This window comes from Eleutherodactylus coqui, chromosome 1 (assembly GCF_035609145.1).
Source record: "Eleutherodactylus coqui strain aEleCoq1 chromosome 1, aEleCoq1.hap1, whole genome shotgun sequence".
Classification (NCBI taxonomy): Eukaryota; Metazoa; Chordata; class Amphibia; order Anura; family Eleutherodactylidae; genus Eleutherodactylus; species Eleutherodactylus coqui.
The window spans coordinates 303,506,481-303,519,523 of NC_089837.1; the positions used below are offsets into that span (position 1 = coordinate 303,506,481).

The window sequence follows — 13,043 nt, forward strand, 5'->3', positions numbered from 1 at the left end:
GTAAACTGGACTCTGCATACAATACCAGCCAGGGCCACTGCGCTACGGAACTGTCTCTTTCAAGCAGAAAGACAGTTCCTTATACAGAGTGATTGGCTCAGGGGTAACAACTGATCACTGGGTGTCCCAAGCTACATACCCTGCCGATCTACTATTGAGGACCTAACATGAGGTTAGGTCATCGATGGCCACAAGTGGGAGAATCACTTTTAACAGTACTGCTTCTTTCAGAGCTCTAATCTCCCAGCATTCCTTGCTGCTTCAAAGTTTGCTCTTGTAAAGACCAAAACTTCCCAGAATGCACACTACAACAGACGCTGTACAGTAACCTGATGTACGAAAGAATAAGGCCTCATGTCCACGGGGAAAATCAGGCCCGCAACGGATTCTCCATGGAGAATTTGCAGCGGGTCCCTCCTGCCCCGCGGACATGAGGACTGAAAATAACAATTGCTCACCTCTCCGCACGCTCCGGATCTTCCCTTCTTCGCGGCTTGATTTTCTCTCCATCGCGGCCGGATCTTCTTTCTTCGGCGCGGCAGATGTGCTCGGCACGCCGGCTGCGTGCCGCGCGCATGCGCCGGGCACATCCACCGGCCCGAAGAAAAAAGAACCGTCCGCGACTGAGAGAAGATCAAGCCGCGAAGAAGGGAAGATCCGGAGCGTCCGGAGCAGGTGAGTTTAATTCTGGTGCGGGTCTCCCGTGGATCCGAACGGCTTCCACAGGCTTCAATAAAATGGAGCATGGTCCGGATTTTTTCCTGCATGCAGGACCCGCGCCTGCAGGGAAAAATGACATCCGCAGGTATTTAACTACCTGTGGGTGTCTAATGCATCCCTATGGGGCGTGGATCCGCGTGCAAGTAAAACGGTGCGGATTGCAAATGTTAATTTGCCCGTGAACATGAGGCCTAACTTCCTCCCTGTATTGCAGCAGCTCAGCTGTGTAAGGATGTCTGTCCGGGTTGTGATCTGTGGAGTTTTTTTCAATCCTTTTTAATGCAAAACAGGTGAATCTGACAATTCTGCTGAAATAGTTTTATAGACTTATATAAACTGTAAAATCATGTTGAGAAGATGAACATGTGCTGCCGATTTTTGTCACAGTTTTGATTTCCATATGCCCTAGTAAAGCATTTTAAAAATGACGTGTGTACAGCTAGTTAGGTAATGCCTAAGAAAGCACCTTGTCTTTCATTCACTGAGCAAAAAGTTCACCATTACTTCTTTGTTCTGAAAACGTACTTGACTTTTCAGAATAAGCTGTCGTGCATATATACATGAGAAATCATTTGTATTCAACTTTTTTTTTTTTTTTAACTTAGTTTCCCCTCTGCGTATCTGATTTTATGTTCTCTCGGGATTGGTGGGGGGAGCCTGTTTCCTATGCTATGTTCAATAGACTGTGCACAGAGAGCTGCAGATTCTCCTGTCTGCAACATGTACATGCACACAATCGTATAGTACAGTGAGTAGCTATACTGAGCAGTGTAGATGTGAATAAATTGCAATAAATTACTCACAAACAGCAAATGTGTGTGAGTCTTTCCCTTTTCTTCCCAATTTTTTCTGTTCTCATAAATGTCAATGAGCAGGATGATTCATTCCCCTCCTACAATTCATGTTCTCAGTCTTGCTGAACACAGATAACATTACTGGACAGCAAGTTAAAAAGAAGGGAGACCCCTAGTGGCCAGTATATTAGAGGGATTTTCCAGCACAGAAAAGTAATTTTAGGTAAATAGAATGAATTTCACCTTGGCTAGTTATCACATTGGCTATCATATAAGAACTAGAGATGAGCGAACGTACTCGGTAAGGCCGATTTCGCAATCGAGCACTTCACTATTCGGGAAAGTACTCGGGGGCGCTGTGGGGAGGGGGGAGGCGTGGTGGAGTGGGGGGGGTAGCAGCGCAGAACAGGTGGGAGCTCTCTCTCTCCCCCCCCCCCCCCACTCCCCTCTGCAACCCCCCGCTCACCCACAGCGCCCCCGAGTACTTTTCACCCGAGTAGTGAAGTACTCGAAAATCGTGGTGCTTGATTGCGAAATCGGCCTTACCGAGTACGTTCGCTCATCTCTAATAAGCACATGTTGTTTGAAAAGTTAGTGACTATTGAAGTAGTAATGACTTATATTGAGGGTTTATCACATCAAAAGCAACTTCAACTTCCTCTGTTTAAGACCTACTGTAGTTATAAGGAACCGCAGTAGAGGATGTGAGAAACTGTGAAAAGGGGTGGCAGTACTGGAATATAGCAGTTGTTTAACATTCCTGGAAAGCAAACCATGTCCACAATTCAAAGGAGATGGAGCAACTCCGCTTAGATATTGATCAATGGATATGGCGTATAGAAGGTGCCGCCCGTCCAAATGCCACCATCATGTGTAACAGGTCATATAAGTGCAAATGAGAAAAATAATGGGCTGTGGGTCCAACTCTTCACATTAACCAGGGAAATAATCCTATTTCTCTTTGAGTAATTGACCAGCACATTGACTTGTTTAGGACACAGCCCCTTCCTAATAATGGCTGGATAAAGCACTAATACAAATAATGAAATTCGAGTAGAGGAAAAATTTGGAACCATAGTATAAAAAAGACAGAAGAAGAAAAACAAAAAAAAGCAAAACATGTCACATCAGACTTTGATAAACTAGCATAAGATGAAATAAAACAAGTGCATATAAATAGTGGAGGTATATATGGCTCAAAGAGGTGTTCAGTAATCAATTTGTACATCAAAAGGAGAAATGAGAGAAAACCTTTGTGGAGTACTGGATCAAGTTGCATTAGTCTAAGGTTTCCTGCAGATGGGCAGAAATCCCGCGGCGGGATTTCCCGCAGAATTTCCACCCGTTCCCGCCTGCATAGGATTGCATTATCTAATGCAATCCTATGCACACAGCCGCGATTTGTCCGTGTGAAAACACGTGCAGAAAACAAATTGCGGCATGTCCTATTTCTGAGTGGGTCTCAGAGGCCCGCACAGAAACGTCACTAGTGACGCGCAGCTCCGCTCTGTGCATGCGCCAGCTGGGCGGCAGCTGGCATATAGAGCGGGGAGATGCGGGAGCAGGTGAGCCGCAATGATCACTGCAGGGGCGCGGTTGGATCCTGCAGCGAGAATTCTCACAGCGGGATCTGACCCGGCCGTCTGCAGGCAGCCTTATGCCTTGTGTGAACGATCATAGTTCCGTCGAAACAATCTGAAACTGATCGTTTAAACGCAGGCAAACAATTGACTGACGAATGTGCAGTTTAATCCTTCATCACTCAGTATTCCAGGAATGTGATAGAGCTGTATAAGTGGTGGATATGGCCAAGGAGATATTCTTCTAAAACCAAGTGAATCATTAACCTCTGTTATAGCAATTGTTAGTACATTAGGGCCTTGTATCTTCTGGAAGGGTCTATGTAAATATTTGTTGGAATGAAATCTAAAACAAAACTATGGTGGTATAATCCAATAATATTGTGGTGATGCAAAACCTCACAGCCGCGTAATAACGTGCCTGCCAATCATGATGAATGGCGTTATAATGTATAGATAAGGTCCATGATAGTAACTTTCATAAGGTAGTGGCATATTCGAGGACTGAATGTAGCTGAGCAATGGGCAGGAACATGACTTACTGGTGGGTAGGTGAAAGGACAGTCTGACCGTGCTCCAGTTAGAGGAATTGCTGGTGGCAGGCAAAGCACGTGCGGACATCTGCTGATATCGAAATGTGTTCTCTGTATCTTATATCCTGATTTTATGGCACTCTTTTGAATAAAAGCAGAACACATTTTCCTGAAAAGTCAATCAAGTTTATTGTTTCTATGGACTGCCTTGCTGACCACCGCCAGGACTGGGCGGGTTGATTCGACACAAGCAGTGTTGCTGCAGTTTCCCTGGCAGGTGAGCTTCTCTATATTTTTCTGTCCCTTATGGGTGGGAGCCTCGTTAAATGGGAGGATTTCAAAGAAGTGTACATGCATACTGGTAGGAAAGTCAGCCTGGTGTAGTGACATTGGTAATGGGGAAGCCCGGTGTAGTGATGGTGTTTTTACACCACATAGTTGATTTTATGTTGTAATATTATGAATGGAGAATTTTTTTTACTGTGATTTTATATTTGTTTTTATTTCATATATTTCATGTTCAGCTAATGATTTGAAAATTAATAATACAAAGAAACAATTAGGTTTTATAGAGATGGCAATTCGAGTAGCCATAAATGCTTTAGATATATTGGATTAGTACTTGAAAATTGTTTTCCATACAACATTGTGGTTTTATACAAATATCTACTTCGTCTTATACCACCCACTTAGTATAATGTAACTTGATCCAGTAATCAACAAAGGTTTTATCTCATTTCCCCTTTTCATATACAGAGTGCTTACTTAATACGTCTTTGAGCCATATATAGTTACACTATTTGTGTGGGTCAGCTTTTTTTTTTTGTTCTCAATTTTTATGCTAGTTTATCAAGCTTTGATGTGATTTTTTTTTTTTTTTTATTTATTTTTTTACTTTTCCATATCTGGTACTGTGGTTCCGAATTTGTCCTCTACTTCACAAATTAAATTATTTGTAATGGTGCTTTACCCAGCCCTTCTAAGGAAGGCCGCATATGACTGGGTCAGATTCCGCATGCGGGAGACCACAGTGGAATCCAGTCCTGACCGGGCGTACTGGTCTTTCGTTTTAATCTGTATTGTGGATGGTCCGGATGGCTTGCCGTCAGACATGCACAGTAGACTTTTTTTTTTTTTCTTTTAAATCTCTGTTTACCACATCTTTGCTAGGCGATGACGCTGGTACCCGCATCAATCCGCAATGCCAATTGCAGATGAGCTGCTGGTCTGTCGGCTTCCATTGACTTCAATGGAAGCCGTCTGTGTGGAATCTGCACTAAAATAGAGCATGCGTTTTTTTTCTTCACTCACAGAAATCGCAATTAGTTTCTACGAGCGTGCAGGAAGAAGCATTTTTCCAAAGCATGTTATGAACGGTATTTTCTGCGGATTCCGCAAGTTAAACCCTTTTGTGCAGGCGGCCATAGGGACCGTGTCCCCAAAATGTGTCAACGTGCTAGTTAGTTACTCAATAAAGAGAAATTAGGTTAATTCCCTGCTCTAGAAGAATTTTCCATAGAAAGGGCTGTGAACACACAGCTCATTATTCCAAATTTTTCTCTTTAACCCAAGTTTTTGCTCTTAAATCAGGGCAAAAATGCGGGAGAGAGCCTGCTCGCAAGTCAAAAAGCTTGTAAGCTGAGGCATTCTTAACCCAAGGTATCACTGTATAAGATACACTGTACAGCTGTCTCATGGGCCATTCATGCCATAAAAAGCAGGACACCCACTGACTTGTATGGGGACTGTTGTAGACATGCTCTGTGATCTGTGCAGGGGGCATTAGATAGTCACAGCTCATACCTATTGTGGGTTCTGTGTTCTCTACATAGAGGTGTTACCTCTCAGTGTAAAGTCCTTTTACACAGGCCGACAGTTTTTCAAATGAATGCAGGAGCGCAGACGTCACTGCTAAGGTCGTCAATGCTCGTGCAGAGTGTTTACAAAGAAACACTTGCCATTGGATGTCAGGCTTCTCTTCTTACTCAGCACTTCACCTCCTATGGGAAGGGCTGAGTTGGGAGCATTTATATAGGATGAGAAGCCAGTTAGGTTTCTTTTTTTTTAAGCTGAAAAGTCAGCCTTAACGACCGCAAATGACAAGTGAGCAAATTTTTTTTTTCTCGCAACCGCACTGAATGATTATCACTTAAATTAGTTCATTTGAATGAATTTTTAGCGATAATCGTTGTGGGTAAACAAGCCTTGATCCTACCTATGATGTGAGATGACTGTTACAACGCAGAACAGAAAGTATCAGACTATTATTAGGATCTGTGAGCCGTGTGAAAAAATGCAGAATTATAGGATTAAAAAATATGTATTTAGGTTGTGACTAAAAATCTTAATTTTTCTTTTTTTTTTTTTTTTAAATCTGTTAAACACTAAAATGTTTATATAATAGGTGATTTTTCTGAGGCCTTACTCCCTTAAAGCGACCCTCTGGCCTGGGCAAAGATGGTCACACTGTTCCATAGTATGCATCTTCAGTCTAAGACACTGCATGCTGCTGGTTACATTGTAATTCTGTATTTTTCTCATATTTTCATACTATCAGTAGGTATTGCCCTCGTTCGTTCCTCCTTTTTGAAGTTGTACTTTGTTCCATAAACTGACACATACATACGATAGTAGTTGCCTTTGATACCTTGTAACACTAGAACAATGGGTTTCCTTCATGCCCATAGCTATGGGTGCCCTTCATGCTCATGGCTCCGGGTGCTTGTAGTGAACGGTACCCTTGTCTGATGTTCCCATGGATGTGCTCCCATAATCCAGAAATACATTTCTCGGATTGCTCATGCTGCAGATGACTTGTGTATAAAAATTGCCAATGGCATAACTAGCACTATCATTCCCAGACATTTTGAAGTGGATCTTACTGATTTTTAACAGGATCTGACTACATAATCTTTTGTTGTATAGTCCTCTATAGCCTACTTTAGGGGACGACTGCAATCTTCAATTACTATTGAGCATGATTATAGACAGCCCTCATCTTTTCTATAGGAAGGAAATGAGCTCAGACCGAGAAAGCAACTCGTCTGGTGTTGGTGCTGATTTTGTTATTTTTTTTTCTTCTTCTTTTAGGTCCATGAATATTTTTCTGACTTGTATTACCTTTCATACATCTCCCTTTCTGGCTTCTACCAACTACCTTACGAGGGCTTATTCATAATAGAGGCTTCTGTCTTTTTTTTCTTTTCTCATATGTACGAGTATGTTTTAATGGATCAGTTTTAAATGTGCACGTACAAAAGGAATATGTAAACGAAACCGAAACAAACTGATTATAAATGGTCTTTGCTTTTAGCCATATCTCTCCTGAACCTATTAAAAAAATGAACCAAATCAGAAACCACAGGTTTTTTTTTTTTTCAATTTTTTTCGCTTGTTTGTTTTTAAATTCATTTTCATTTTTTCAAAAACTTATTCATTAAAAATGGAATGTACTGATGTGAACCAGCTCTGATTCTGGTTTTATTTGTTTTAAATGTTTTTTTTTTTTTTTTGTTTTTTTTTTTTATTTTCAGGCTCCAGAAAACCAAATCTGACATTACCGACCTGGTCCGATCAGCAGATGTCATCTCTACTAACAAAGTTGAAATGCTGCCCTTTGCCAAATTTGGTCTGCGGGATAATTTAATAAAGTCTGAACTGCTGAAGAAAGAACCCACCTATACATTCCTTCAAGACTTTAGGTAATGAAAACTTAACGCTGCCCTCTGGTCAGGAGCTTAATATTGATTCCTCAGATTTTGCTCCTTGGCTGCTTTTTAGTTCATCTGTGATTTTATGACTATGGTTTATAGTGCCTAATTTTAGGTAGCAATAAAAGTCTATGGGAGCTGCTGGCAAAGGGAGGGGGAAGGACTTGAGCAGTGCTTACCCTGCTAATTTCCCTCCCATCTCTCCCTAGCCTATGGGAGCTGCAGGGAGGGCAAGGGATTTTAGCAACAGAAGCCGCTGCTAAACTCCCTCCCACCTCCCTCCCCTTCCCTTTTTTTGACAGCTCTCATAGGCTCCAATAGGAGTCTATGGGAAACGGCTACGTACTCCGACAATGACTATTTCTCATAGAAGGTGAAAATTGATGATGTGCAAGTCAGTACCTGAGTTGGAGGGTTGCTTTTAAAAGAAATTATGAATGATAAAATGGGGGGAAAAACACTCTAAATGAGTATTGATGGTTTCAGAAATGTAAAGTTTTAGCCCAAATGAGATATTTGATCATGAATACGTTCCCCCGTATATTAAGAAGATTGAGGAACTGGGTAGTGTGTGTGACATTTAACATTTTATACATGTTCATCTTCAGGTTTTATGTTGGAACCTACAATGTCAATGGACAATCGCCAAAAGAGAACTTACAACCTTGGCTCAGTGTGGATCCTGAACCACCTGATGTGTATTGCATTGGGTATGTAATACAAGGCTATTTCTATAGCTAGGTGTTAGAATTGCATTTTTTATAAAAATGTGTTAATGTGATTATGAACTTGACTACGTCTGAACACTTTTGGCACACATGGCATAGTGAGATTTTGAAAAGCCACTTTTTTGCCTAAAAGTTAATGAGATCCTCTGCAGTGAAGTATGTATGTATATTTTAAAGAGCCTTTGCTTCGCAACCTGTTTTTTTGTGTAATATGCAAATAGGGAAGATGGAACAATACCTCCTGCAGCGCCGCCTATTGGATGTCAGCATTTCTGCAAAGCAATGCCAGAATCCATACACAGACAGCTGTTTCGGGGTGTTTGCCCCTCATCAGTATACAGTAGGATCCTGGCTTGGCTAGTGAGAGGCCTATGATGTGAGTCGTGAGGGCTAACCTCTCTCCTTAGGGACACTTTATACAGGTCTGTAGATTGTGTGTGTGTGTGTGTGTGTGTGTGTGTGAGAGATCAGGGAATTTTCTTTTTCTTTTTAAAGGGGTCTTTTAAATTTTTGTTACACTTTATATTTTACTGCCAGGTGACTTATGTTGCTTACATAAATATTTCATATAATACACTGCAATACTTTTGATTTTCGGTGTATTGCACCTTGCTTCTGGAAGAGCCTAATGGACCCCTGTAGAGGCAGGTTTTGTGGTCATTGTCAGGACTCCAGCTGCATAACAACTTGTTGCTAGGAAGCAGATATGGTAGAGAGGTCCTGCTATACCTGGCAAGTGAAAACCACTTCTCCATAGAAACGTGTATGTATCAGTATAGGACCCCTTGTTGACTGCTGCAAAAAGACATGTTGATGGTCAAAAAAAGCAGTGCTAAAAAGACCATACTAACCTAGAGTGAATGTATCATTTAGTTTACTGGTTTTAAACTAGATTGGATTTTTTTTTTATCTTCTGTTTGTATATTTTCCCCATGATTCTAGGAGCAGACATTGTCTGAGCCGTGAACAATAGTTCAGCAATGTTTGGGTCACAGCCTTTCTGGGGGAGTGTTCTAGGCATGTTGTGTGACCTGTGGAGGAGTTGTGCCATTGCCTATTGTCAGCCTGTGTTATCTGTTGTTGTTATCCCTCCTGTGATGACATGATGGCTGAGTGTAGTCTCCACAAAACAAGTGTCGGCCCTCCAAGAGCCACAGTGGCCAGTGTCAAACAATGAAAGCTTTCATGATGTTTGTATTTTATAGATGAGAAAATAAAGCAACACAATATTTTAATGTGTTTTTACACCTAGAACTTGATTTAAAGAAAACTTCTTCATCCTGTGTAATCTCTACAGGCTAGACTTTCACTGTAACTGTTATTGTAATGTCAAAACTTCCTTTCCCACCCAGATTTCAAGAGCTTGATTTAAGCAAGGAAGCATTTTTCTTCAATGACACACCCAAGGAGGAAGAATGGTTTAAAGCAGTTTCTGAAGGGCTACACCCAGGAGCCAAATATGCAAAGGTACCAGTAATATCACTAATTCAAGGTGTCAAAAACAAAAGCGTGCTGTTCTGTATTTGAGAATAAATTAATACCTAGTGTGCGTATGTAATAAGGGCATTATTTGTTACGCCTTACAAAATGCAGAAATATGAACTAATTGAGATCAATGGGTTCTATTCTCTGCTTATTGCACACACATATATGCCTGTGTCAAGGAGCCCTAAGGGCTAATTCCCATGTCCAGATTTCCGCCGCGTGAAACCGCTGCCACAGGTTGTACACAACGTTTTAGTGTCAGGAGAAATTCATAATTTAATGGTTGCGTGCCTTTTGCAAATTTGCCATCTTGCGTCAGGCGGAGCCATCATCCCTCTGAGTCAGCAGGTCACAGCAGAAACCTGACCTCTTCTCCCGCAAGATTTCAGCACCACTAGCGCTAACAGCAATATGTTGGGGGGGGCAAACGGTAGGAGAGCCTGGGTTTCTTTCGGGTCATGCTGATTGCATGGTTGCGCACCCAGTATGCAAATGCACCATCTTGAGTTAAAGGATCTCTTTGTGTACACAATGTGTCCACTGCTTGTCTCGTGTGCATAACACTATGGCAGCGGTTTTAAAAGCTATTTTTCTGCTGTTGGGTTCTTTTTTTTTTTTTAAAGCCTAATGCACAAAAACTTATAAAACAAATTCCTATATATTTATAAAATGTGCACAAGTGATCCTAATAATACATAGTACATATACGCACATATGAAGTGTATTCACAAATCAGGATGGTTATGAAACTTAAGGCCCATTTACATGGAGCGATGATCGCTAAAAAGCAATCATTTGAGCGATAATCGTTTCATCTAAACGCACGACCATCGTGCATTTTTCGTGCACTGCTAGCTGATTGTTAAATTCAGGCCAACCTAAAAATCGTAATTTGGCCTTATCAGCAGTTCTCCATGGGGAGTGCTTATAGCATTGTTTTCCATTGGAGAACAAAGGAACTGAAAGCAGATAAGGGCCCTCGGGCTTTTCACTGCTTTTAGTGAAGGCTTCATTTGCACACTTAATTGCTCTTAAGTAGCTGAGTAGCTACTTAATAGTTTATGCAAAATGATCGCTCAAAGCTGTCACTCAAACTGTCGTTTGAGCGATCTTTTAGCGATCATCGCTCCGTGTAAATGGGCCTTAACCTGCAAAATGACTTCCTGCAAAATGACTTACCCATACGTCATAGGGATAGTGCGAGATCATGGCTGATCTCCCGCTATCCCGCAGTGGGAACCGCCTGTCAGTCATAGCCGGCCTTCCGCTGCAGCAGCTGAGGTCCATCGGAGATGCGCCCCCCGCTGTTAACCCCTTCCCTGCCGCGATGTATATAGATCGCAGCATAGGAAGAATTCACAGAGGGAGCGTGCTCCCTCTGTGAAGTTGCCGGGCTCTCACGATATAATCGCAGAGAGCCCGGCCCGTTGCCATGGCAACAGGACGCCAGATACTGGTGTCCTGTGTTGCCAGTGCCTGGGATCGCTGTATAAGGTCCTGCCATGCCTTACAACACTGTACTGATGATCGCTGTGATAAGTCCCTCAGAGGGACATAGATAGTGTAAAAAAAATCTAATGTACAAAAAAGAAAAATGTACCCCCCCCCCTTTTTTTTAAATGCTTTTTCTCATATTAGCATAAAAAAGGTAAAAAAAAAATTCAAATGTCACATACTTGGTATTGTCGTGTTCGTAAAGACGTGTACAAAGTTAATCACTCTTTATTTTGTACGGCAAAAAGTGTTAAAAAAAACAGACAAAATGCAAATTTTTAGCATTTTGCCTCCCTAAAAATGCAATAAAAGTGATCAAAAAAGCCGTAAAATGGCACAAATAAAAACTACAGCTCGTCTTGCAAAAAATAAGCCCTCATAGAGCTCCGTACATTGAAAATTAAAAAAGTTACAGGACTTTGAATGCAGCGATATAGAAAAAAAAATTTCCAAAAAAGGGTTTTTATTGCAGAAAAGTGGAAAAACCTAAAAAAAAATATAAGAATGTTGGTATCGTTGTAATTATACCGACTCGCAGAAAATATAGATTGTGTCATTTATGCTGCATTAAAAAAAAAACAAAAATCTATGGCAGAATTGATGCGTTTTCTCTCCCTGTTATCATAAAAAAAATAATAAAAGTTTTACAATATAGTCTATGTACCCAAAAAAATGGTACCATCAAAAACTACAGTTCGCCACGCAAAAAACAAGCCCCTATACGGCCGTGTCAAAAGAAAAATAAAAAAGTTATGGCTTTTGAAAAATAGAGAAGAAAATCCGCCAAAAAATCATTGTGTCCTTAAGCCCAAAATAGGCCTTTCCTCAAGGGGTTAAAGAAGCCGTTTGCAAAGAACCTCTGAACCATCACTGATTGGAATATTGTCGGTGTAGTAATTTATCTCTTCCAGTCGCAGCCACTTTCTTTCTTCATCCTTGCTATCCATGAGGCATAATGTTTGTTTTTTCTCAAATATATATTTGTCAACATAGCTGGCAGGGCAGCTACAATTGCTGTGATACAAAACTTTTAGGCTGGGTTCACACAGGGCGGATTTGCCGCGGAATTTCGCCGCGGCAAATCCGCCCGCGGCCGCTAATCTCGGGATTAGCCAGCCATGTGGACGAGATTTCTCAGAAATCTCGTCCACACGGGACGGCCAATCCGCTGCGGTAAGTCCGGCTGAAACCGCGGCTGTGGTTTCAAAAGATGCAGCATTTCTGTTTATTGCTTACTTTCGTCGCGGCCGCTCTCTCCTCTATGGAGCGCCGGCTGCAACGGAAAAGCGAGCGGCTGGGCCGCTTCAAAGCCGCCGTGGCTTTTTCCGCGGTGGTTCTCCCGGCGGAAATCTCGCGGTTTTTGCTGCGGCCAAACCGCGAGATTTCTGACGGGAATACGCCCTGTGTGAACCCAGCCTTAGGCCTCATGTCCACGGGGAAAATGAGGCCCACGCGTATTTCTGCTGCAGATGCACTAGAATTGTATTTTTTTTTTCTTTTGCGGGAGATCTATTGAGATGGAGCTCTCTCACGCGTGATCCGCGTTAAAATGGAGCATGCCGCGTTTTTATTCTTGCGCGTGAAATCTGCAAATCACTTAAAATACCATCCGCAGCTATTTAATTAACCGTAGATGGTTAATGCATTCCTATGGGATGCTGATTTGCGGATTTGCTCAATATAATTTCCCCGTGGACGTGAGACCTTAGAGCTTGTTTTTTGTTTGTGTTTTTTTCCTTAAAAAAAGTGATGTAGCCAGACATGATGTATGCACTCCCCCTGATAAAAGTAACTAGATAGAATATATGTCTATTACACACACTTCAGAGATGCACAGAATTTGTGTTAAAACCGTGTCACATCACTTTGGGGGAAGTAGCAATCCTTCGCTGTGGGTTTCGGCCAGGGCGGAGGATCGTGGAGTGTTTCCCGTTATTTTCAGTGGGTAAATATCGCATGCAGCTTGCACATTGTGTGATGCTGTGTTGGCCCCATTGAA

At 41.8% G+C, this 13,043-nt stretch overlaps 1 protein-coding gene across 6 annotated transcripts in view; it reads left to right on the top strand.

Moving 5' to 3' along the window:
- INPP5B (inositol polyphosphate-5-phosphatase B) overlaps positions 1–13,043 on the top strand; it is a 111,228-nt gene that overhangs the window by 62,833 nt on the left and 35,352 nt on the right. For all 6 annotated transcript variants that reach the window (XM_066574790.1, XM_066574792.1, XM_066574794.1 and 3 more), the window contains 3 exons: positions 7,161–7,328; positions 7,946–8,047; positions 9,418–9,532. In XM_066574790.1, coding sequence (XP_066430887.1) covers positions 7,161–7,328; positions 7,946–8,047; positions 9,418–9,532 — 385 coding nt within the window. The remainder of the gene's footprint in view (positions 1–7,160; positions 7,329–7,945; positions 8,048–9,417; positions 9,533–13,043) is intronic.